This window comes from Dermochelys coriacea, chromosome 13, assembly GCF_009764565.3.
Source record: "Dermochelys coriacea isolate rDerCor1 chromosome 13, rDerCor1.pri.v4, whole genome shotgun sequence".
Lineage (NCBI taxonomy): Eukaryota > Metazoa > Chordata > Testudines > Dermochelyidae > Dermochelys > Dermochelys coriacea.
The window spans coordinates 25,204,665-25,231,483 of NC_050080.1; the positions used below are offsets into that span (position 1 = coordinate 25,204,665).

At 46.0% G+C, this 26,819-nt stretch overlaps 2 protein-coding genes across 4 annotated transcripts; one reads left to right on the forward strand and one right to left on the reverse strand.

Moving 5' to 3' along the window:
- On the reverse strand, positions 1-26,819 carry LOC119842152. 3 transcript variants are annotated; one of them, XR_006275367.1, is made up of 3 exons: positions 4,745-5,040; positions 1,838-2,902; positions 1-331 (listed from the first exon to the last, which is right to left on the reverse strand). XR_006275367.1 is itself a non-coding variant. In XM_043495778.1 (2 exons), exons 1-2 carry the CDS (start codon positions 24,623-24,625, stop codon positions 2,090-2,092), a joined length of 816 nt encoding a protein of 271 aa, XP_043351713.1. In that variant the 5' UTR covers positions 24,626-26,819; the 3' UTR covers positions 805-2,089. The 3 variants fall into 3 exon arrangements, 2 of the variants coding, with proteins under 2 accessions (XP_043351713.1, XP_038225997.1); XM_043495778.1 differs by lacking the exons at positions 1-331; positions 4,745-5,040 and adding an exon at positions 24,623-26,819 and having other exon boundaries at positions 805-2,902; XM_038370069.2 differs by lacking the exon at positions 1-331 and having other exon boundaries at positions 805-2,902.
- LOC122456438 lies at positions 13,122-17,067 on the forward strand. Its single transcript, XM_043495779.1, has 2 exons — positions 13,122-13,204; positions 15,761-17,067. The coding sequence occupies exons 1-2, from the start codon at positions 13,184-13,186 to the stop codon at positions 16,553-16,555; spliced, it is 816 nt and encodes a 271-aa protein (XP_043351714.1). The 5' UTR covers positions 13,122-13,183; the 3' UTR covers positions 16,556-17,067.

Consider the following 26,819-nt stretch of genomic DNA (forward strand, 5'->3'; position numbering starts at 1 on the left):
CTCCCTTCTCCCCTGGGCTCTCTCAGGAGTGGAGACAACATAGGTGTAAGGAATGATGGCTGCCATATGCCAATTCAGTCAGAGGTTTTGGATCTCAGGGATGATGGGATTTTCACAAGAAACACACTTCTGTCTGAAAACACACTTTCCTTACTACTCCTAGTCACACCGCAGCTCACCAGGATGGTAAGAAATCAAAATGAAATCTCTGCTTGCTCAGTTTCTTTACTCTGTCAATACAACAGCACCTTGTCTGTAGTCACTTTTACACAGTCTGTCTCCTTTGTTGGAAAGGACATCAGCGAGAAGTTTCCCTGTTGTTCCTGTGAATCTGTCACAGAAAAAGGGGAGAAAAAGCTTTTTTTTTTTTTTTTTTTTTGTAAAACCACAAAAATTATCAGGGAGGGTGGGGAGCAGGATGAGTCCCTGTAATTCCCTTTAAATGCTTATTTTATTCTGATCAAGTTTACTTTGAAAGTGTCTTGTTAACAGGTAGAATCCTGGTGTTGGCTATTGTATTGAAAAATACCTTCTGAAATCCACCTCATCCAATGTTATGTTGAATCCATTAGTGCCCCTGGCCCTGCTGTGGATATGAAGAGTTCTTATTTCCTGCTCTGCCCCGGGACTGCTACAGAAGGTAAACTTCAATTTAAACGTATTTTATGATTTTCTAGCCCATCTGTTCATAAATAAATCCTTCAGTCTGTGATCCAATGCAGGGCAAACTAACTAACTGCCTCTACAGACAATCGGTCTTAAACAGCTGAGGGGCCTGAGTCTGTACTGAAGTTAAAAAGAATCTTGTTATGAACTTCAGAGGGCTTTGGATCAACTTCTAGCAGAGGTGTCAACTGCCCAGTTCATCTCAATGGGGTGTTAACTGTCAAATCTCTTAGCAGCTGAAGTGGCCTCATTAATAATTTTTTCACAGCTGTTTGCTTTGGTGGCAATATCCAGGCTGCTACTGAACTTTTTCCACTGGGGTTTCATTCATTTGAAAGGTTTTTGCAGTGTGAAATGGGGATGATATTGATATCCTCTGGGCAGGAGGTTGTGGGATTAAACGTCTCAGGATTAACAGGGGTTCCCAAAATTTTCCCACAAAAATTGGAGAAGGTATTTTATTAGAGCTATGCACCACAATGACAAGCTTTCATACAATTCAAGGGAATTCATTTCAGTGATGCACCTATGACAAAATATTACTTTTCTTAAAATTACATACTGGTAAAAAAAAAAAAAAACCCAAAACCCATCCTGTACACACATAAATTAGGATCCTTGGAGCTAGAGGGATGCCAAGTAACAAATCTTAAAACATTTCTGAATGCTGGAGAGCAGTTTGACAGAACTTTATTAAACAAGAACAGTTTCCATAAGATGCCTAGGTACTGGAACTAGGGATGCTGGGGGTGCTGCCCCACCTCTGGCTTGAAGTGGATTCTATTATATTCAGGGTTTACAGTGTAGTTCAATGGTTCTCAGCACCAAGCCCACTACACAAATTGTTCCAGCGCCCCGATAAGACATTTATCATAAAGCAGCAAACCAGCAGGATTAAGACAGTGACACAGTGAGCTGAACTGCAGTTGCTCTGCACACATTCATTTGACTAATTTTGATGTCTTTAGGGCCTGTTCTTCTTAGGATAATTTCTTGTGTGCTTATTGCCACACTATGATTCCATTTCTCTACACACATCAGTAACAATACTAGGAGATTTTTTTAAAACATCATTCTTAAACCCCATTAAATGTGCAAAAACCCCTTTAGCTATCTAATTTATTTAAGGCACCCATACTGTGCTCATCACCATGCAGAGTGAAGGTCTCACCAACATGTGGTAAATATCTTTTCGCAGCACTGCTTGTCCCCTTCATGTTGTAATCGGGATAAAATTGTGGCCTGCCAAAGAGCAAACTCATGAGATATGCACAACACTGAGTGCCTGATCCTGCAGTCATAACTCAGGCACGGCTCCCCTTGGAGCCATGGAGAGATTCCCAGCGGTGATAGGTTTCCCAGGATTTTCTTAACTCTTCTATAGGAAGGATCCAAAGCCCGGGTACTGGGGGGAGCTGTGCTGTTACATCTGCCCTGTAGACACAACCAGGCTTCTGCTCTTCCGGGATCGCATGAGCTTGTTGATCTGGATTTTGATGTTACTATAGTCTTTGCCTGCCAGCTTTGGCTTCCATCTCTTTGCCGCTTTGAACACTGCATTTACCAGATTGGGCGACAGGGCAGCTTTCTGGTGCGTGCCAGACACATTGGCCTTTCCCCGCCACTGCTGATAATAATCCCATGGCATCATGTGTCTGAACACTGCCAGGGCATACTTGGCAATGTCGCCCTCAGCCTCCTCAAACAGTCTCCTGTCCGCCTTCGGGGAGATGCGCAGGAGGGAGCTGTCGGGTATGCTGGCTGCTGCAGGAGGGTTATGGGGCGGGGACTGTCCCTCAGGGGTAGATGAAACCTCTCCTGATTCCACAGCCTCAGGGTGTCCAGCTGGCAAATTGGTTCCAATTCTCCCACAATCCATTGCCCTCATTTCATCCATCTCTGCCAGGGGTATCTGGATCTCCTCTACCTTGGGAATCAGGAGAGTGCCTGGGGGGTGGCCAGCTACGGCTGGGAGTGGGGTTCGCTCAAGAGCGGCCAGCCTGGATTCCATCGTGGACACTCTCTTTGTCAAGTCCTCAACATGCTCACCGAGACTCTGATTCTCTCTCCCCGCTTGCTGCAGCTCCTGGCACAGCGTCCAGACAGCTGCATCCCAGGAGGCCAGTGTGGGTTTCAAGATGACACCTGGAAGGGATGTTTGCTCCGGTGGGAATGGGTTACTCTGTGGATTCTTATTCTCGATTCTCCGCTTAGCTGGGAGGCTTTGCACTTGCACCTGAAACACACAGAGTAAAGTGTTAGAATAGTGTGCAGTCTGTGTGAAGTACTGTAGACCAGTGGTTCTCAAACTTGTGTACTGATGACCCCTTTCACATAGCAAGCCACTGAGTTAGACCCCCCCCTTATAAATTAAAAACACTTTTTTATATATTTAACACCAATATAAATGCTCAAGGCAAAGTGGGAGTTGGGGTGGAGGCTAACAGTTCGCAACCCCCCATGTAATAACCTCATGACCCTCTAAGGGGTCCCGATCCCCAGTTTGAGAACCCTTGCTGTAGGCCTTCCACTCTGTATTCACTGAGCGTAGATTTCTAATATAGGTGGGGTGGGCAATAGGAACACACAGCACCTATTAATCCAGGACTGAAAGCACTTACTCTCATGCTTCACTGGACAAACAGGAGCTGTCCCATTGTAAGCAGTATTCAGGATTAGGCCCCAAGTCATGGTGGGGCAGCCTCCTCCTGCATTATTTGTTTGAACAGGGGCCATACAGACGAGGCAAGGTTGTCTTAGCTTATGATTTCAACTCCAGTATCACTGCCTACAGCTCACTCCCTGGCTCTCCAGATACACCAAATACAACCTAAGCTTGGCCTGGCCTAGCCAGCTATGGTTTTCAGCTATGGATGCAGCCGTACACTGTCCTTGCCTGCACTTTCAGATAAGCTGCCTTCAGCCGTGGTCTGAATTAAATAGTTTAAACATTTAGATGTAAATGATCTGGGTAAAAATAATATGTCTGCATATAACTCAGCCTGAATAACGAAACTAGAGGGGTCAGTTTTGGGAAGCAGGGTGCTAAAGTCAATTTCATATCTATATCATATACACCAAGTTCACTTGTTGATTCCAATAATAGGGTCAAATAATGCAAAGTTTTAAGTACATGAGAACCAGGGGAGAAACAAGCTACTGGGCAAGTGGAGAGAAAAGCAAAAAGAAAATAGCAGAAGAGTAAATTCATTTTTAAATTTTGTTCAAATACTGTTATTTCCAACATAAGATTAGTGTGCAACATGTACTACAACATTCTCTATTTAAAAGTGCACAATGAAAATATTTATAGAACACACTAATCACTGACAGAGTGTCTGCAATAACAAATGCAGTAATTTGGGAAATGCAGTTCCTATTTGAATGCATTTAAAAAAAAAAAAAAGACCTTTCAAAGCTATTTTTTTAAAGCAAAAAAAAACCCCCAAAACAAAAACAAACAAAAAAAGCCCCTTGCTCTTACAACAGTTCAAACTCCTGCTTTCTAACCACAGATTTCTCTCCAGACAAAGAGGCACTGTAACTTCTAATCCCATCTCTGCATTATCAGGCGGGAGGGGGTAGCTCAAATGAACTGGCTGCTTCCCGGGGCCCATTCAGTTATTTAGTACTGATCAAAGGCCATAACCAATTTGGGCCCCATTGTGCTAGGGGCTGTACAATTCCATAATAAAGGACAGTTTTGCCCCCAGAGCATTAAGAAACAGTTTTCTCAGTCCCTCGAGTGTTAAATTACACTGCAGATTCTGATTTAGTTTAGGATTCATCTGCAATTTGCTTTTAGAAAAGGACATGTCAGATTTGCCCTGCTTGATTTTAAAATGCCAGTGAAATCAGTTGCTATGACAACCCCAACCCCACACCATTAGGAAACAAAGTTAAACTGATTAAAAACAGAAGAGAAGATTTGTGCTTCACCTCAGCCATTCATGTCAGGAAGGAGGCCAGTTCTCCCCCCTGCCCCCTTCCCTTCCCCAAACCAAACTCACTCTGGAGTATACAATCTTGCAGAAAGACAAACACCAGCAAAGGCCTTGGAATCAGGAAATGACTGTACCTTATTCTTAGGAGACATCCTACTGCCAGAGAAGGAGGGACAGCACTGGCAAAGAATGCAGCAACAGGACTAAAGTCTTCAGAGGCTGTAGAGGAACTGACCAAGGTAGCTGAGCTTTATACAGGACCAGGCATTGGTTTTCTGGAAGAGCCCACTCTGATGCAATCAAGTCATCCCTGGCTGGATTTGAATCCTGGGGCGTGGCTCCCACACAGTTTTATTACTCCAATAGTATCAGTATTGCCTACATGCACTTTTCTGTTACATGGACAGTGCTGCAGTAAACGTTACCCAGTCATCTTAACCTGTCTTGCTAAACTACAGAGCATTTAAACAGATATTAAAAATTAGTTCAGTGTTAACTATTTATGCTGTTTCCTTTTTGCCTTTCAGTTTGCTCAGTGAAAACCCAGTCGACAGTTTCTTCCCTGGGTCTCATGCACTAGCAAAATGCTGCAATGTTTGAATTGTAAACACTGCAGGAAAATGACTATTTAAATCATCTGGGAACTCCCTACCCCCCCCAAAAAAAACCCCAAAAACATTATAAGCTTATCTTTAGTTAGACTCTTCCTGTACGTGTGATTTTTTTTTTTTAAAGAAAGCCTACATCAATTTTTGGTTCAGAAACCCTTGACATAAATAGAAATATTTTCAGTGAACATAATTGAATGAATGAGGTTAACTGTCTTGTTATTTTTAAAACATCAAAGGTACCCGCTATTATTGTTAGAATCAAGAAGTTAATTTCACATCAATATCATACAGACCCAGTTGATCTTAAAAATACCAGCCTACTTCTACTGTTCCAGCTGAGGAAAATACAAACATCTTTGTTTACCCAGATTGTTTATATTAGGGCCTTAAAAATATTCATATTTTACTCAGTCCCTATCAGTAACAGGTCAGGGCTGGTTTTATTTCATATCTGAGGTTTAACAGTGACTGAAATGTCCCTATGAGAATATTTTCGTCCAAAACCAACTGGCAAGACCTCCACAGCCCTTTTGTGCTGCAGACGTCCCTCAGCTGCCTTCAGTGGCTGGAGTGGGCTTACCCAGGAACCCCAGCTGGGCCCGTGGCCATGACAGGGCAGTGGGATCAGTGGTGGCCCTGAGATGCAAACACACAAGCAGGAAGCTGTCAGGAATGGGCCAAGAGTTTTGCAGTGAGGCTGTCAGTGGTCAGCTTTCTAGGAGCTGTAGCGGGGTTGAGGAGTTAACCCTTTGCCCTCTCCTCTACTTATATTTGATCTTTCCAGCCTCACAGGGCCTCATTACAAACGCTATGGCCTGTGGGAGGACTATTGGGCAGGAACTTTTCCACTGAGGAGGACGGAGTCTCTCCTGATTCACAGCCTCAGGGACAGGTGGCCAGATGACGAGTTGGTCTCAGTCTCCCCACACTCCATTGGCCCTGTGACATCCCCACTGCCACGACCTCTGTGTGTGCAATGTCCTTCCCATCTCTGTGCTCCAAGGCCTAGAAACAAAATAAACACTTCCCTCCATGATGCTGACCAGAAATCACAATTCCACAGATAATTCTTAAACCGTAAGGCTTAAGCCTCCCCCCCCCACCCACCCACACCCCTGGATTTCAACCTGTTCAAGCCTGGCTTTTAGTCTTCAGTCCTGCAGGAGGACCTCTAGTGCAGATTTGGGGCCTGTGAAGAATCTCACTGACAGGGCTCCACGCCACTAGATCTAAGATGGGCCCTTGGGCTGTACGCTCTTCGGGCAGGCATAGCTTTTACTTCCCTGCCTCATACAGCTCTTTGCACATTGCTGGTGCTAACCAAATAATAGACACTGATAAGTGTCCAGCCGACTTCCCCCTCTCCCCTAGGCTCTCTCAGAAGGGAGAACAAAATGGCTCTAAGGAATAAAGGCTGCCTTAGGCGGATATAAGTAAGAGGATTCAGATATGTTGGGGTTTTCCACACTAAAAACACTTGTGTCTGAAAACCCACTTTCCTTACTACTCCCAGGCACAACTAAGGTCTCCAGGATGGAAAGATAACACAGTGAAATATCTGCTTGCTCAGTTGTTTACTGTGTTCATTGGCAGACACTTTGTCCTTCATCACTTTCACTATTTCCCCTGAACAGTAAGTTACTTCTTTATTGTGGACAGCAGCAATCTGTTTCCCTGTTGTTCTGTGGGTGTTTCACAACAGGGAGAAAAACATCTTTCAGGGAGAAAATGTGATTGTATTTCCTGGTCTCCCCAGTGTTCTGTACAGAAGGTAGAGGGTTCAAAAAAGAATTACCGGTAGATATGTTCATGGAGGATAGGCCATTGATGGGCAGGAATGGTATCCCTAGCCTCTCTTTGCCAGAAGCTGGGAATGGTTGACAGGATATGGATCATTTAATGATTACCTGTTCTGATCATTCCCTCTGGGGCACCTGGCATTGGACACTGTTGGGAGACAGGATACTGGGCTAGATGGACCTTTGGTCTGACCCAATATGGCCACTCTTATGTTCAGCTGAAACACATTTTATATTAATTTTCTAGCCCATCTGATTCTAAACAATCCTTCAGTCTGTGACCCCATGCAGGGCAATGGAAAAACCTTACTGACCTTGCAGACAAACAACCAAACAACTGGAGATGCCCGAGTCCACTGATATCAAGAGTCGCCATTATGGACTTCAAAGGGCTTTGGATCAGTTTCTAGTACATGTGTGAAAACTGGCCCATTCATCTCAATGGGGTATTCACTGTGAAACCTCCTTCTGGCAGCTGAGGTGGCTCCATTGATACCTCTTGCACTGCTCTTTGTGTTGGAGGCAATATCCAGGCACTGGGGTTTGCAAGTTTCATTCATTTGAAAGGTTCTTGCATGGGAATAAAGCTCGACATTAAATGTTAATTGTGGACTGTTCTATCCCACATACCCACATTTCCCTCTGTCTGTGACTTCCCCCTCCCCACTACTCTGGTCTCTGGGAAAGCCTTGTCATTATTCTTCTTTGATAATATCCATGCCAGTGATGGAACAGCTGGTTTTGTGCTGGGTGCTTTGTTAGGGACTAAAAAAAAAAAATCTTGATGTCCCTCCTGTTCTGGCCCCAGGATGCCTTATGGAATAGCAAGGTACTGTCATTTCCTGATTCCAAGGCCTTTGCTATAATTGTTTCTCTGCAGGATTTTTCTGTGTTCAGCTGCACTCACACCTGACACCCTGTGTTAGAAACTCGAGTGTTGGCTGGTGCAGGGCAAGTGTAGGTTGTATGTGTGCACCCGGAGCACCAGGGCATGAGCTTCGGGCAGTGATGCTGGTGTTGAAATCACATGCTAAGGTAGTACTGGCTTCTCTATAGGGGCCCTGTTCCAACCAAGTAATGCAATGGGAGGCTGCCCTTTATCAACTCGGGGCACGATCCTGCAAGGACTTACAACAGGACAAGTCATATGCATCAAGTGAAACATGGATGTAAGCACTTCCAGGATACAGGGCTGGATGAACAGGTGTTGTGTATTCCCATTTTAGAAACCTACACACACAATGCACAGTGATAAGGCCTATTGTGTTTCATGCAGACTGCACACTAACCTGCTTCTTTTTTTTTTAATTCATGTTTCAGGTGCAAGGGCAAAGCCTCTCAGCTGAACCTAGAGCCAACCGAAAGAATCTGCAGAGTAACCCACCAACGCTGGGGGAAACCTTACCGACAGGTGTCACCTTAAACCCTCACTGCTTTCTAGGGATGCTGCCGTCTGGATGCCATGCCAAGAGCTGCAACAAGAGAGGAGAACCAGTCACACCAGTTAGAGGAGGCTAGAGGAGCATGCTGAGGAGTTGACAGAGAAAATGTCCATCATGGAATCCAGACTGGCAGGCCTTGAGCAAGCCCCAACCCCAGATAAGGCTGTATACACCACAGGTGTGATCCTGATTCCCAAAGTGGCAAAGGTCAATGACACAAGGCCAGTGGACTGTGTGAGGACTGAGACTTGTCAGCTATACACCCTGGGGATGTGAAATCAGGAGAGGCTCCATCTGCCTTCGACAAGCAATCCCTGCCCCATAACCCTGCTACAGCAGCCAGCATACCTGACAGCTCCCTCCTGCACATCTCCCCGGAGAAGGACAGGAGACTGTTTGAGGAGGCCAAGGGGGACATTGCCAAGTATGCCCTGGCAGTGTTCAGACACACAATGTTGCAGGATTATTACCAGCAGTGGCGGGGAAAGGCCAATGTATCCGGCACACACCAGAAAGCCGCCCTGTCACCCAATCTGGTGAATGTAGCATTCAAAGCAGCAAAGAAGCAGAAGCCAGAGCTAGCAGGCAAAGACTATAGTAACCTCAAAATCCAGATCAACAAGCTCATGTGATCCTGGAAGAGCAGAAGCCTGGTTGTGTCTACAGGGCAGTCGTAACAGCACAGCTCCCCCCTGTGCCAGGGTTTTGGATGCCACAGTAGCATAAAGAAATTCCTGGGAAACCAGTTAGCTCTGGCAATCTCCCCTTGGCCCCAAGGGGAGCTGTGCCTGAGTTATGCTGGCAGGATCAGGCACTCAGTGGGTTTGCTCTCTGGGAGGCCACAGTTTTATCCAAGTTAAACCACAATTGTAGCAGTGCTGCCAAAAGATATTTACCAAATGTTGATAAGACCTTCACTCTGCATGGTCATAAGCACAGTATAGGTGCCTTAAACAGATTAGATAGTTCAAGGGGTTTTGCATGTTAATACTGAATTTATTTTTGGTGGAGATAAATATTATGAGTAGGAATTTTGGTTAGAAAATCTGGTATTCTTATTGGTGTGCTTTAGAGAAATGTAATTGTACTCTGGCAATTAGCAGTAGGGGCACAGAAAAGGATCCCAACAAGAAAAGGCTATAAAGACATCAACATGAGTCAAATGAATACGCGCAGAGCAGGTTCTGCTGCTCAGATCACAGCGTCATTCTCCTGCTGGTATGATAGGTCTTATTGAGACTGTTCTGTTTTAGTCAAGGTCTGTCAAACTACCCTCCAGCATTGATAAATATTTTCAAATTGGTTACTAACCCCCAGCTTCCCTCTAGCTCCAAGGATGCCAATGCACCTGTTATACATTAAGCCTGAGGTTTCTAGCTTGGGGGGCAGGGAGGAAGGCACCAGTGTGTAAGTGTGTACTTTTAAGCAAAGTAATGGCTCACTTGTTCTTATCAATATTTTGTTATCATTGTGTAACACTGATGGACCCCGGTTGGCAGCATCAAACCAGGGACCTCTGGAATTTAGTGCATGAGCCTCTATAGCATGAGCTAAAAGCCAACTGCTTGTTAGTTAAAGCTGTAGAGCAGACTCATAAAATCTCTCTCTTTCTCCCCCCCCCCCCCCCCCCAGTGCCACTAGATGGGACAGAACACCACACCCAGAAGATGTGTAGGTTACAGTTGCACCACTGAAAATTAATTCCCTTGCATTGAATAAAAGCTTGTCATTGTAAATGTGGTGTATGTAGTTACAATAAAATACCATCTCAAATTATTGTGCAGTTTATTTCCATGGATTTGACCTAACATTTTGGGAACCACTGTTACACCTCAGACATTTACCACCACCCCCACTCAATCTTACCACCAAAGCATGTCAATATCATCCCCATCTTCATACTGCAAAAACCTTTCAAAGGAATGAAACTTGCAAACCCCAGTGGAAAAGCTCATTAGCAGCCTGGATATTGTCATCAAGGCAAACAGCAGTGAAATGAGGCCACCGCAGCTGCTAGGAGATTTGACAGTTAACACCCCATTGAGATGAATTGGGCAGTTGACACCTCTGCTAGAATTTGATCCAAAGCCCTTTGAAGTCCATAAAACGACTCCTCTGGACTTCAGTGGCTATAGATTCAGGCCCCTCAGCTGTTCCAAGCTGACTGACTGTAGAGGCAGTTAGTTAGTTTGCCCTGCATTGGGTCACAGACTGAAGGATTTATTTATGAACAGATGGCTAGAAAATTATTATAAAATGTGTTTAAACTGAAGTTTATCTTCTGTAGCAATCCTGGGGGACAGCAGAAAATAAGAACTCTTCATATCCACAGCAGAGCCAGGAACACTAATTGATTCAACATAACATTGGATGAGGTGGATTTCAGAAGATATTTTTCAATACAACAGCCAACACCAAGATTCTACCTGTTAACATGACACTTTCAAAGTGAAACTAACCAGAGTAAAATAAGCATTTTAAAAGGACATTCAGGGACTAATCCTGCTCCCCACCTCCAACCCACACCTCGATTATTTTTATGGTTTTGCAAAAGCATGTTTTACTCCACTTTTGCTGCGAACAATCCCCAGGAACAACTGATGTCCTGTCCAGCAAAGGAGAAAAGACTGACATATAAAGGTAAAAGTTACTACAGACAAAGTGCCATTGTATTGACAGAATAAAGAAACTGAGCAAGCAGAGATTTCATTTTGATTTCTTACCATCCTGGTGAGCTGCAGTATGACTGGAAGTAGTAAGGAAAGTAAGTGTGTTTCTTGTGAAAATCCCACCATCTCTGAGATCCAAAACCTCAGACTGAATTGACATATGGCAGCCATTATTCCTTAGAGCCATTTTGTCCCCCCCTTCTGAGAGAGCCCAAGGGAGAGGGGGAAGTCAGCTAGAAACTTTGCAGTGTCTATTATTTGCTTAGCAGCAGCAATGCGCACAGAGCTGTATGAGGCAGGGAAGTAAAAGCCAAGCCTGCTCAAAGAGCTAACAGCCCACGAGCCCATCTTAGATCTAGTGGCATGGAGCCCTGTCAGTCAGATTCTTCACAGGCCCCGGCCCCTACACTAGAGCTCCTCATGCAGCACTGAAGCCTAAAAGCCAGGCCTAGGTGGACTGGGAAATCCAGAGGTGGGTGGCTTTGCAGGTTGACAGGTTAGGGACTGTTTGTGCCATTCTCACTGCTAGTCACCATCATGGGAGAAATGTGAGTTTTTTTAAATGGCTAGCCAAGGAGGGGCAGTGAGTGAAGGGGATGAACAGTGACTGGCATTCTCAATTTACATGAGAGGTCAATTCTGGGCAATGGGAAGGTTCCCTCCAAGGAAGCAGTGTTTGCAGCCTGGAAACCCTTCAGTGCCTTTGAGATCTTAGGGCAGCCCTGCAGAGAGCCGAGCTCTCAATGGCTTTCTGCAGTCTTCATGCTGCTCCACCAGTACAGCTGCCCATTGCTGGACCCCACATCATTCCCCTCCCTGTGGAGAAGACTGGCAGGCCTGGAGAAGACTCACTGCTGCTCCTAGCAGCGTTATCTCCAAAGTAGATTTGTATCGAGATGCCCAATGTCTTGGGGAGGGGAGTGGAGAAAGCCATGGAAACTTCCTGCTCCCAGCCTGTCCCCATCTGGGCTGGGAAGCCCCAACCTGCTGTGGGGATTCCCAGGGATACCAGGCAGGGGAAGGGCATGTAAAGAAGGTGCCAAGTCCCTTACCCACATCTGTGACTTCCATCCCAACTCTGGCTCCCCTGCCATCCCATAAAGTGAGGTGAGCACCAGGCCCTTCATCCCCAATTTCCAGTTCACTGACTCAGCAACACTGCCTGATTCAAGCCAGGCCCCCATATTAGGGCCTGCCAATCACTGTCAGATTGAAATACCATCCCCACTTAGCAAACCCCACTCTCAGGTTCTAGCTGGTTTTCTCGCTCCCATGAGTCACCAATGGATCGGTCACTCCCAAAAGAAAATAATGGCCTCTGGGGATTCTGCAATGCAAAATTCCAGGCTCAGAAAAAAAAAACAAAACACACCACCACCACCACCAAGTATCATGTACTTCAAGGGAGGCCTGGCAAACTAATATCCTCCTGACCAAAACTCCTGCTCCAAGGACATCATAATGCTTGAACAACAGAATTCCACTGCTTATCAAGGCTGAATACACACTAGGAATGACTGGTTTAGGAGTATCAGAAACAGGGGCTCTCAAAGCCTGTAGTTAATGGGACAGTCACTTGTGTACGGATGGCAACACACAGAGGACACGGCCTTGCTGGAGGTTTGGGATTTTTTTTTTTTAAACACATGGTGGCATGTTGAGCAAACGAATTGGGGGAGTCACAAAGTGTCTTAGGCCAAAAACATCAAACTTGGCCCCTTGCATTAAAAGGTGCTCAGCACACAGGCATATGTCCTAGGTGCTGTACAAACCCATAAGAAAACCATGTGTCTGTGTCAATAGCAGTTTTACTGAGTAAGAACCTCAGAATTGGGATGGAAGAGTATGTTGGTTTGTTTGTGGGAAAAACACCTCAGGAATTCAAATCCAGCCAATGACAACTTGATTGCGTCAGAAAGGGCACTTTGAGAGAACAATGACTGGTCCTTTATAAAGCACTGCTACCTTGGTCAGTTCCTCTACAGCCTGAGAAGACTCAAGTCCTGTTACTGAGATTTGCTGCTGTTGCTGTCCCTCCTGGTCTGGCTCAGGATGCCTCATTGGCCTTACAAGGTACATTCATTTCTTGATTCCAAAGCATTTGCTGTAATTGTGTCTCTGCAGGATTGTTTACTACACCACCAATTTGGTTCGGGGAATAGAACAAGGGAATCTGGCCTCCTTCAGGGCATGGATGTCTGCGGTGAAGTTCAAAGGCCCCTTGCATCCATTTCCAATCAGTTTTGTTTTAAGTTTTTTAATGTTGCAGGGTTTGAGATTGCACACTCTGTTGGCCTTTGGCTTTTTTAACACTTGTTTGTAATTAACCTTTAAATGTAACCAAACAGAATATCAGATGGAGGTCACTGGGAAGGGGTTAGGATCCTGAGACGTCAGATCATTCCATTCTTATAAGTTATTCCATTCTTAACACATTTCCTTTCCTTTGAACGTTCTCTGGAAGATTCCCCATAGTCTTATTTTGCTGATGCTACGTTTCAGCCCAAAGGGAAAATGTGGGGGATTTCTCCCCCTCCCCCAACCAAGTTAGTTGAAACCTTTGGAATTCTCCAAGTAGGTCAAATCTAATGTGTCCTTTTGAAAGGAAAATGCAAATTATGCTCAAGCACCGTATAAGTCATTCTGTTTTAACATGTTTTCATTTCCTGTCTGACACTGCAGACGCTTACAGTGAATAACCACTGAAATCAGACGATGCAATTAGTATATTACAGAGAATATTTTTCTTCATATGCTTTTCTTTAAAAAAAATACACAAATTTGAGGTAAAAGCTACTCAGTTAATCTTTATTTATGTTGTCCATAGAACATTTAAACAAAAAACTTAAATTAGTTTCCTTTGAATTGCTTATGCTGGTTTTGTATTTCTCTCTCATTTTGCACCAAGAAAACACACCAGGAAGTTAAATCACAACAGATTTTTTGGGGGGTTGTGGGGTGGGAGGAAACATAGGTGTGAGAAAGGAAAGATACTATATATAAAACCTACAAAAATTAGATAAGAACATCTTTAGAAATAGAAATGTTTTCATGAATATAATTGAATGAATGCAGTTTATCATCGTGGGTTTCAAAAAATCTAAACATTCTAAACATTCCCCTAATTTGCCTCTGTTATGGTTTGAATCAAGTGAACTTGATCTAGGGTTACCATATTTCTGGTTCCCAAAGACAGGACACTGCCAAGGGTGGAGGTACTTGGGGGGTGCTGGAGGGAGGGGTGTGGGTGTGTATTGGGAGGGGTTACTAGGGGCCTCACTTTCAAGGTGGGGACAGTATTGCTCCCAGTCATAGTTGTAGGGAAGCTGGTGCAGACCCATGACACAACAGTAGTCATTAGTCATGCCTCCCTGTGGGCCTTTCCCCCTCCCCAGGGCTGGGAGCCAAAACCTAGGTGGGTGGGATCTGGCAGGTGCATCTGCAGGGAAGGGCCTAATCAGGCACGGAGACAGCTCTGCAAAAAATCTGCTCTGCAAAAATCCCAGATATTGCCTCTGATTTGAAAAATCTGCCTGGACAGAGGGTGGAGGATCAAAAAAAGGGTCATGTCTGGGAAAACCCAACCTATGGTAACCCTAACTTGAGCTATATGATATTGCTATGAAACTGACTAGAAAAACACTGACCCCTCTGCTTTCACTGTCCAGGCTGAGGAAAATGCAAACATACTAATTTACTGAATTGTTTAAATTAGGGTCTTAAAGCTATTCATAGTTAATTCAATCCCTACTAATAACAGAGCAGAGCTGGGTTTTAAAATATCTGATCTTTAATCCATCAGTGACTGACATGTCCCTGTGAGGAAATTTTGTTCCAACACAAACTCACTCCAGCAAGCAAGGGACCCCATTAGCCCTTTTGTACCACAGGCACCCTCAGCAGCCCTCCATGACAGGACATCAGGGTAGCTAAAGTGTGCATACACAGAGACCCCTGCACCCTTTGTCCATGCCCTGACAGGGGGCACTCTGCTGGCCCTGTGGCAGGCATGCATACACAGGGAATGGGCCAAGATCTTCACAGAGAGGCTATATGGTTGACATTATAAGAGCTATAATGGGGCTGAGGAGCTGTCCCCTACCCATTACTTATATTTGATCATCCCACGCTTACCAGGTTGCTCTACGCTACAAACACTACCTGTGGCTGAAACCAGGCCAGGATGCAGCTTAGCTGCAAGGTTAGACAAGAACAGCATCCATTCCAGCAGCACCCATAGCTGATGCTCTGTGTTAGAAACTGGGGCTCTGGCTAGTGCAGGCCACGCTGAGGTTGTACTTGTGTATCCAGCGCACCAGGGTATGAGCTGTAGGCAGCGATGGTGGCATTGAAATCACAAGCTAAACAAAATTGGCTCCTCCATACCTGTGCAAACCAAGTAATGCAATGGGAACCTGCCCCTTAGCAACTTGGGACCTGATCCTTACAGCTTGGGTGCAAAGCAAAGCATGGGTGTAAGTGATTGCAGGCTAGGGGCCTGGGTCAGTCAATGTTGTGTCCCATTACCCCATTCCTATTAAGAATTCACAACAGTGAGTGCAGGGTGGTGTGGTTTATAGTGCTTCCTGCACATGGCACACTAAATGACACTTTTTACATGTGTTTCAGTTGCAGAGAATCATAGCTGACTGTGTAGCCAATAAGAAGGATTTACCCACCGCAGGAGAAACACAGCCTATAGGCATCCTATTCAGACCATCCCTGCCATCTGGAAACACAGCTATCTGGTTTCTTACCTGGGAACTGCAGCAAGTGATGAGAGAGAATCAGAGTCTACGTCAGCATGTTGAGGACTTGACAAAGAAAGTGTCTGTGATGGAGTCCAGATTGGCCCATCTAGAGCAAGCCCCAGCCCCAGATGTGACTGGACTCCCCACAGGCACTGTCCCGATTCCCAAGGTGGGGGAGATCCAGATACCCCTGGCAGAGATGGATGAAATGAGGGCAATGGATTGTGGGAGAACTGGAACCAACTTGCCAACTGGACACTCTGAGGCTGTGGAATCAGAAGAGGTTCCATCTACCGCCGAGGGACAGTCCCTGCCCCATAACCCTCCTGCAGCAGCCAGCATACCCGACAGCTCCCTCTTGCACATCTCCCCTGAGGAGGACAGGAGACTGTTTGAGGAGGCCAAGGGCAACATTGCCAAGTATGCCCTGGTAGTGTTCAGACACACAATGCCACAGGATTATTATCAGCAGTGGCGGGGAAAGGCCAATGTGTCCGGCACGCACCAGAAAGCTGCCCTGTCGCCCAATCTGGTAAATGCAGTGTTCAAAGCAACAAAGAGATGGAAGCCAAAGCTGGCAGGCAAAGACTATAGTAACATCAAAATCCAGATCAACAACTTCATGCGATCCCGGAAGAGCAGAAGCCTGATTCTATCTACAGGGCAGAGGTAACAGCATAGCTCCCCCCAGTATCCGGGCTTTGGATCCTGCAATTAAGAAACCAGTCAGCACTTTGAATCTTCCCAGGGCTCCCATGGGAGTTGCACCTAAGTTACACCTGCCGGAACAGCACAGTATGGATCCCATGGGTTTGCTAATTGGGAGCCATTGTTGTTTTATCTTCCTTAAACCAAGGATGGGATCAATGAAGCAGTGCTGCCAAAGGACACTTACCAAATGTTGATAAGACTTTCACTATCCAGGTGATGAGCACAGTATAATTGTCTTAAGTAGATTAGCTAGTCTGAAGTGTCTCTGCAAGTCAATGTGAGGTAGATAAGAATTATTATCCCAAGCATTGGTAACCTCTTTCAGATTGCCAGGAGTTAGAAACCCCAGGTTTAATTAATGTACAGCATTGGGATCCTTGGAGCTAGACAGATGGTTTCCAACTTGTGGAACGTGCCCCCCTTCGTTTAAATTTTAGCAAATTGGTGGTCACTTGTTAAGAGCAGAGCAATGTTTTATGTCAGTGAAATGTTGTATTCCCTTGACTTGTAATTCTAAAAACGCTGTGTACAGTTGTAATAAAATTGATCATTTAATACAGACTGTTCACTTTCTGGAGTAGGTTCATTTGACTGGACACAACATAAAATGTTGAGAGAACTTGTTAAGCCTCATATTGTCCACCTTAACTCCCTTTCCAAGGCATGGTAACATTATTCCCATTTTATAACAATGGACAAGAAGAATTCTCTTACCCTTCTGCAAAATGGAAATCATTCACTCTGGGCAAAATTCACCCCTCTGCCTAGGGCTAGTACAAGCCCCAGGCACCATATATGCCCTCAAAATAGAATTCCACATATTCTGCTGGTCCTCTGACCCAGGGTGAATTTTCACTCGCCAAAGTTTGTTCCTTGTATGCACATGAACCCCCAGCAGACTTGCTACAGCACCAAGTACTGATCCAGGGGCTTGTTAGAGGCAGGGAGTTGGCTCAGTACCTCAAGAGGAACATAACCTAGATGGGAAGGGGAATGGGAAATGTAGAGGTGTTGGAGTGAAGGGGAGCATTTATGAAGGTATGAAATATCCCCCTTTGTTCCTGCTTCCTTAGGGTGGAAGGACCAGACCCTCAGCGGTATTTAAGCAAATTCAAACATCCACACTGATTTAGGAGTTAGGTGCTTAGTGCTTTAATACTTTTGAGGATCTGGGCCTAAGTTATTCCCCTTCCCAGCCACACTACCTTCACTGGCATGTCACCTGTACCAACCCTTTAACCAGCTCTGATCTTCTTAGCTGTGTCCACCTTAGGCCTTTCCCACCACTCGCATTTCCCACCATTGCTAGTGGCTGTGCAGTGCCATCAGCAGCGCTAGCATTTGCATAGACTGGGCACTGCTGGCTTTTTAACCAGCACATCACCAAGCTCTGCTCAAAGGAGGGTCTAGACAACATGGTGTTAGCACTTGATCTCTGCTCGGGCTCCCAAATGGGTAACCTGAGGAGCTTGAGAGGGAAAGCTGAGCATTGTTTCTGGACCATTGGTACAAAACACACAAGAGGAGCAGCACTGAGATATTGCCCTTGCTCGGAAGGCAGATTTTGCAGCCTACTTAGCTGTGCCTTTGACAATAATTGGTTTTGTAATACTACTCATTTCCTAGCTCAGTAGCAGAGCAACGGAGGCTGTTCTAGCTCTTGGGGCCCGCACGCAGGCTTTGGACATGGCCACACTTTGGCCTTTTCTATTTAGTAGCCATTTCTCCACCAGCAGGAGCCAGCAATCCATGTTGCTTAACCAGCATTAACTCTCTAAGAAGATAAAGGCATGCAAGGGTTGCACCAATTGAACTCATCAGGGTTTAGCCTGATCAGTACAAACTATACTTGCTCTTGTCTAGATGCTGTAGGACTAGGGAAAGTAGCCCAATTGCTGACAACCAATGGCTGATCAGGGCCATTCTTGAGCATAGAGAAGGCCTTTGCTCACCATGCTAGGTAAGTGTAGGCTTCTTAGGATGGGAAACTGAAGTCACAACATTGCCAGCTCTCATTTTATTGTGAGTTTTGCAATATTTTATGTTCTACTTGAATCCCCAACTCCTGGAATCAGGTGATCATGCGAGTCTCTGCTTCCATTTATTAAAAACAAACAAACAAAAAAAACACCACGTTTCTAGCCCTTTGGGGTGCAGAGTAGAGTTTGAAAATGTGACCCAAATGCACCCTAAAGGCAAAGAGCAAAACCTTGCATTTCACTGTTTTAACATAACTAATTAGTTTTTAAAGCTCATGTCATTTTGGGGACTGGACTCATGATTTTTCAACATTTGAGATTGGTGATACTGGAATTTTTGCTTTCAACATTTTCAGGTTGGTTCCTCCGTTGCCTCCTGGGCATCCAACCACAGGAGAAGTCTCTACTACGATCAACAGTGACAAAGTTAATAGTGCTGGCATTTGAATGTGTTACAATTCAACCTCAGAGTTCTAGAGAGGAATGGATTGATTAGCACCTTTCAGCGGTATTGTTGGAGTGTGTCTGTTTGAAGCTCAGTAGCAGCTGTCTCAGGTCACAACTTTGCATTCACAAAGAAGACGACTGGAAATTTAATTTTGGTTTTAAATGAAAATCCATTTAAAAAAAAAGAAACAGCAGCCATGAGAGAGACTAAACCCTCATCAGCCATGGAACTGCCACCTCTGGCCGAGTTCATTAAATAGCAGCAGAAGCTGGAGATTTTTTATTTTTGCATAATTACATTCCTGACATTAGTCAAATTTTCTATTCAGTCAAAAACAGGACAAGAGAAATTGATTAGTTTAACAGTGGGGTGGGGAGAGGGGGGAAAAAAAAAAAGCCAGAGGCTGAAAAGGGCTGAATGTATTATCAAAGCATGCACACTAGAAGATAATTCCTACAGCCTCTTAGCACAGCCAGTTGTAATTTCTAACCAGGACCAACTGCTAAAGAACACAGCAAACTCAGAGATGGTTAAAACAAATATACTGGGCAAGAAGAAAGCCAGCCTGTGAATCTTCACTTGTAAAATAAGAGCAGCAAGGGAAAACCAAAGAGACTCCTGCAGAGGGAAACTTTATTCAGTTGTACACATACACAAGCTGCAGGGTTTTAGAGTAAGTTATATATACAGTCCTCGTATAGCAGGAAGGGCTGGCTTTTCAAAATGTGGCCTCCAACTGACTGCATTGAGTCACTGGCACATGCAATATTTTTGCATGGTCACACAGGGATAGTTACAACCATGAAGTTCATAGAGCACATCTTCTCAAGCGGCACCAGTTGAAATGGTGCAAACCCGTATTGTAGACAAGCAAAGCAGGTATCTGCCCAAGTGCCGTTGACCATTGAATGAAAGCAGGCTGGAGCAAACAGGCCTTGCTTATCTACGCTAGGGATTACTGATGGCTAGAATCAGGCCCAGAGAGGGTCTAAACTCCCAAAGTCCTGCTCCATCATGCACTGAGCTCACTGTAAATCCTGGAGTTGTAGCGGCTCCTCTTTGGCTATTCCAGCACTTTGGCCAGGCATCTGGCATGGTTGTCCCCAGGACATGATAAGCCTGGGCAATTGTCTTTCTCCAGTAAGGAAGACTGTCATTTCCCCAACATCCTCTACCATCACACCCCTAGTCACAATGGCCACCGTCTCCCATTGTTCCCATGAATCCGAATCCAGGCTGCCTTCAGAGAAGATGGCAACCCACTGCACCCTCTGACTTGGACATATGACTCAGGGGGCAGAAGCTTGTTGGGGACCAGAGGACTCTGGAGGAAAAGAGAAGGTGGCAGGGGAATGTGCAGGAAGACAGAGGAGACAGGAGACTGAGGGAAAGAGAGACTAGGGTGTAGAAAATATAGGGGAGTAATTGGGGGCAGGACACACTGTGGGGAGGAGAGAGGGAGTTGGGGACAGGACACTCCACTGGGGAGCTGGGGTGGGTCGTGATAAGGGAGGGGATTGGAGGAAGATTTAATGGTACATTGCTCAGCCCCAGAGTTGGGGGGGGGGGGAAAGGAGGGTGTGCTTTTTCAAACCTTCAGGGTTTGCTGGCAGGAGGGTTAAATTGGGATTTTCACCCTGAAATTATCTCACACAAACAGGGGGAGGGGGAGAACAGCTCCTCCCCCCAAAAAGCTCAGAAATCAACATGGAGAATAAGGGGATTCATTGCCTTTTAAAAGCTGGTGCTCCTTTAAGTCTAGCATCCCAGGCTGCCACGTTCAGATTTCAGGAGGCTGGCTGGAGACACCGGCAAAGGGGCCTTGTTGACAGAAAGAGCTGAGTACCCTCTCTCTGGAAATCAGGCCCCTTTATAGTGACTCCTATTGGACACCCAGAAATCACTAGCACTTGGTAGATCTTCGCCATCACGTTGAAATTCCTGGGAACGATCACGGGTATCAACACTGGGAGCATTTCACAGAACAGGCTAGCTTCTTTGAGGTCAGCTTAGTCCCTCCCTGTCCACCCTTCAGTTTCCTCCCCTTGCCCACAGAAATCCACACCCACCTGACCATAACATTAGTCGGTCGAGCTACACTACTTCCAAGAGAACAGGGGCTTGACATGCTCAAAAAGCAAGCCAACCAGGCCAGCTCCTTCCAGCGTAGGCGAGGGCAGACTCAGGACAGTAGCGCCTAGTCTTGCAGCTGTCACTCCTGCAGTTCCGACTCAGAAGGCCAGTGTTAGGGGGCTTATTCCTTCACCCACTTACTTCCCTGGTCCTTCTCGCATGAACAGAGAGCAACAATACCCAAAGTCCAAAGGTGCAAACAATGTGATGTTTATTGGGGTGAACTTCCAGCAAGCATGATTTCAGTTCCCTTCCTTAGTGTCCCCCTTCCCAACTCTAACACCACAGAGCCTTACCTGTGTCCCTGTTCCCATTTCCCCCCTTAGCCAAACATGATTCCAATTTCCCCACCTCCATTCCCTGTTCCCATTTCCCCCACCCACCCACTTCCTGATTGACTGCAGACTATATAGTAAAACTTGAGTTCTGCTTAGCTATACCTTAACCAAACATTTTCCTGAAATTTAACTAGCCAGTCCTAACATATTGTAACATGATTATGTAACCAATTATATCCCACCACCTTAATTACTTTACACCCAGCAAAATTAATTTTACAGCAGACAGAAACAATCACAGAACCAGACAGAGATTATACAGACAAACAATAGGGAAATGGGGACTACAGTGATAGAACAAACACAGAAATGAGGATTTCACATCCCAGCTATTGATAAGTGAGTTCTTGCCAGACAGGATGCTAATCAAACTGAAAGGAGTACTTGTGGCACCTTAGAGACTAACAAATTTATTAGAGCATAAGCTTTCGTGAGCTACAGCTCACTTCATCGGATGAAAGCTTATGCTCTAATAAATTTGTTAGTCTCTAAGGTGCCACAAGTACTCCTTTTCTTTTTGCGAATACAGACTAACATGGCTGCTACTCTGAAACTAATCAAACTAAGTTTCCTTTTACATCTTCTAGGCACTTCCCTTTCTCTGGAGGCGATGGGCATTATCAGGACAGGATTGTATCCTAATAGCCCAATAGCACCTTATTTCAATGGGTCTAGTTTGGAATGTGAGGATGTGACCGTCGCTTCCCAGCTTATGGCTGCCTCTGCTGCTTAGCCAAAGGCCTTAGCCTAAGCACAGGGCCTCAGACTGTCACAGTAAGAGAAGGCCCTTACGCCGGCAGACAGTGATTTTGATTCTTTTATACTTCTATAAACTAGCCAAGTGATAAGAATACACCTACATTCTTAGAGTATAGGCCTTTACAGACAGGCCTGAATATCTATATCCTAACAGCCGGGACAGTTTGGCAGGAAAGAAAACTCCTTGATGACTTAGTGTGTATTTCATTGTTTACTTTTCTCTGTTTGAATTGTTTCTATGGAGGAGCTTGACTCTGTGTTTGAGGGAACAGGATTGGTTTTATTTTGCATTGTAGAACAAAGGGTCAGCAATGGGTTGGTTGTGGGGTTTTCAGCCATTGGTGAGCTGTATGGGTATAAACCCTAGTGGAGGCCATGGCTTTGTCTACACACAGGGCGATTTGACCTAATTAATCACCATTGCTGGACAGCCACTGGTGTGAACTCCTCGTGCAGGCAGGCTGGCAAAACTGACATACACCACAGTTAGACCAACCAAGATCAGGGCCCCGTTGTGCTAGGCACTGTATGTACCCTTCAAAAGAGATTTAGTTCCTACCCTGAGGACTTTACAATCTAAAATACACAAAACAGCCATATGGAGGAGGGAAAGGAAATCTTTCTCCCCATGTTACCGATAGAGAAACTGAGGCACAGAAAGTTTAAGAGACTTGTCCAGGATGTCTGTGGCAAAGCTAGAACTTCAACTGAGTTGCTATATCAGTGCAGGACAAGTTATTCCTTCTTGGGATGGAGGTAAATTAGGATTTGTCTACACAGAGACAGTTGGAAAAATTAATCTGGATTATTTTTAAAGTGTAAATTCAAAGTATATTAGTTAAACTGCATTAAATCCCGCCGTGGGTGCTCTTAATGAATTAAAGTGGCCTTAATTCAGTTTAGTTTCACTTCCAAAGTGACACAATGGTCACTAGACATGTACCCTGGTCTCTTATTTTGGGCTTATTTTCCATTTTCAGCCACAGGTGACTTTGGTAGCAGTGCCAGTGTTCCAAGCCTGGGATTATCAGTAAAATGACCAAAATGGTGCAATTGACAAGACACAAGTGGTTCTGGATGCACTCTGGGGTATCTGGGATTGCAAATATTTGGGGTGGGAAATAGCCCTATCTCAAGCCATGTTTCCTTTTCAAAAAAAAAATTTGCAGCACAAAGAGCTACCATAAAAATCTGGCAAAACAGAGGGGAACTTTTCCATTACATTTCACATAATCAGTTTTCCTGTTAGATTGCCCTGTCTAAGCTTCCTGTAGCCCTGGCAGTCTGGGAAACGTTTGTGTTTCACTCGACAGAGGACGTTTTTTGAGTGAAAAATTCAGTGGGTGAAATTCAGCCCTGTGCAAGAGACAAAGGTACCACTGAGGATGTCGGTGTTTGATAACTGTTCTGTTGGGCAATACTGCCACGCCTTCATGGAGCTGTAATAATGCAAAATGATCACAACCACAGACAACACACTTTCCGTGCAACGCAAGATTTCAAACCACATGGCAAACGGATCTCAATAGAATTGCTACAAGGTGCAGAGCAGCCATGGGAGCCCCTGGATCATATACCAGAGTGCTGCTAACAGCTCACAGCATCCTCCCCTTTCACCCCCATGCATGGGGGTGAATCCTCCCAGACACACACTCCATGCCTCTTTGGTCACCTATAAATTCCTCACATCTTGCAGCTGAGGTCCTAAACAAACACATTGTAGGGGCCCCCAAACCTGCACAGAGCAATCATAGTAAGCGGCCCGGTTTTCTGCCAACCCCCTCTATTCCCTAATATTGTTTAGTGACCTGGACCTCTGCAGCCATAACCACATACAAGGAAGAAGCTAGGCTTGTATCGATCTGACTCCATAGGCATGAGCGTGGAGCCACTAGATCTTCTTTAATAAGCAATAAACACTTGGCAGCACACTCGGCTACACAGGGATTGATGGTATTAGAAATGACATTTAACACTTTTCAGGCTCAGAATCCTTTAAATGTAGGGCCAACTCCAAAAACACGTGAGCCCAGATTCTGTACTGATTTACACTCCAGTCAATGGCCGCAGCTCCTGGGGATGGCTCTTGGTTCATATCATTCTGGGAAAGAAAAAGCAATTCATCATTTTGCTTTGCAGGTGATCCAGCTAGGGAATCCCCTGGCACCAGAGACAGGAGTTTGGAGAACACACTGTCCATCCGCCTTTCCCCGACCCCCACTCTGTGTGTTCCCGTGAGCAGTTTGGTAATGCCTCTGTTTTATCTTCCTGAGACAACCTGTTGTATGCAAATAGCCTTCACAACCAAAGTGAGGGACCATCCAGTCCCCAGACAGGGAGGAAATGGCGCATTACCCCAATACGTGACTCACCATCCCAGAGCATCTCCGTGTGGCATTGCAGCTGCTCTGCCTCAGTTTCCCCACACCAATCTTCAGCCTACTCCCACCATAGAGGTGTCTTGCCCTCCAGCCAAGCACCTTCAAAGCCTTTAACCACTTCTGGGTAACAGACCCTGTTAGTCCAAGTCCAAAAATATCAACATGAGAGAGTCCTCTTCCTTGCTAGGCTCAGCCTTCAGCCCCCTTCCCGGCAGGCGGGCTGCCAGCAGGAACAGCCAGCGCAGTCTAACAGCCAACTCCTGCACACCCATCAACCCAGCCAGCTGGGGCAAGTCTACCTTTCTGCCAAGGGCACCTAGTAGGTCTCAGCCACTTAGCAGCACAAGCCCAGCTATTTGCTTCAGACTGGAGTAGCATATCCGCTCTCCTCCCCCAGCCAGCCTGGATTGCTGGGCTTTCCTCCTCTTTAGCCAGCTCCCCCACAGCTGTTAATCCTTAGGCTAATTGTCCCCTCTGGCCACCCTCTCTCTTCAGGGTGGAGCAGAGGACACATCCCCTGGCTCTTTTCCTCAGCTGGTCCATCCATCCACTTCTAGCAGCTTTCCCTAGGTATTTCCACTGCTGTGTCTGTCCCACACCCTGCACAGATGTAGCAAGGCCAGGTTAATTGGCTCCAGGCCCCCTCACTCTTAAAGGGGCAGGCCACCTGTGACGCCCAACACTGGGAAAGTTTTCACCCTTCTTTTACTTGCTAGACAGAGCCAAAGCACCTTTAAACCAGCCACACGCTCCAGAGGTTGGACTAAATTAAAAGCCACGGGTGCGATCTAGTACATTGGGAGTTTTGTTGTTGACTTACACAAAGCCAGGATATCACTCAAAAAGATCTTGTCCCCCGACTCAAAATCTTCTCCATTTTTCTTCCTCCTCTGCTGGTTTTCCCCATAACAGAGTACAGGCGGCCTGCCCTCCCTGCACCCATAGATCAAAACCTCAGGCCAGGGACCCAGGTTAAATGCTAATGCTGCTGCAACAGGGACAAACCTCCTGCAGTAGGGATTTTTGGTCCCTTTTTGGGGAGTGGGATTCTGAGGCGAAAGCTCAGCCCTACCGAGCCCCCCAGGCTTGCGTTTCAGCCAGACAGCTGCATGTGCAACACGCACAGGTTTGGTCTCTCCACTGCCCCTTTAGACTCTGCAGCGGAAGCTGGACTTACTCTTGGCTGCTGCCTACCCACTTAGGCCCCTAAACTCACTCAGCACATGTATTTCCACTGTAAAAGTTTCCTAGACACCTATGTTTCCAACTCTGGGCATGCACACTGAGCAGTCCACAACCTGGGGGCAACAGGCAAAACACCTATCGTGCCAGTGGGGCCTGATCCGGTAGGCGTGCTCAGAGGCTGGCCAGCGCCACACAAAACGGCCCGAGGGGGAAGACGCTGACTCCCTCATAACTTGTAGCCCAGTCTTTAGAGAGAGCCAGGCTCGGATCCCCGCTTTGCCCGACGAGAAGGCATTTGAACAGGGCGCTCCTGCCAGGCTATGGGAGTCTCAATCTCTCCTGGTGAAGCTGCCTTTCACTTTCAGCTGAATAACGAAATATTAATTGGGCCAAAGGAGACAGCCTGAGACTCACTCTCTAGCCCAGCGGTTAGAACACTCCACTGAGAGGTGGCAGATCTCCGATCAAATCCCTTCAAATCATCAGGTAGAGGGAGGATCCAAGCCAGGGTTCCCACAGCCTGGGCAAATAACCTTAGCACTGGCCTAAAGGTTCTGAGGGAGGCCTGTTCCCACCAGCAGCCATTTTATGTGGCATCAAACACCCGCCTAACTCATTCTCACTAGAACCAGCGTAGCTGGCTAAGCCACCTGCCTCCAGGCAGCCGGGTCCCAGCTGGGGATCGTACACAGATAGATAATTCCCTGCTGTGGGGACTTAGACCCCAAACTCTGAGAGTGGGGTGAATCCCCCTCTCGCCGGCAGCTCTGCAACTAGGGTGCTGCCTTTTGTAGATTGCCTTGCCAGAAACTGCTCTCTCTCACCCCATTCATTGCATAGGGAGCCTGGGCCCCTAATTCAGGATCCCATTGTTGTTCCAGTGATTTTCTGGGGGCCTCAAAATTAGGCATTGTAACACCCAAGTCCTGTTGTGGACATGGGCCGCCTAGACTAGGCAATAGCCAACACGTTTACACCCATGCCCGGTCGCTTTCACTGTGCT

Bases quoted from the DNA above. Each gene is read 5' to 3' on its own strand.
- LOC122456438 (XM_043495779.1), top strand. From the start codon at position 13,184: ATGCCTCATTGGCCTTACAAG. The intron at 13,205-15,760 runs GTACATTCATTT...CATGTGTTTCAG, and splicing joins TGCCTCATTGGCCTTACAAG to TTGCAGAGAATCATAGCTGA.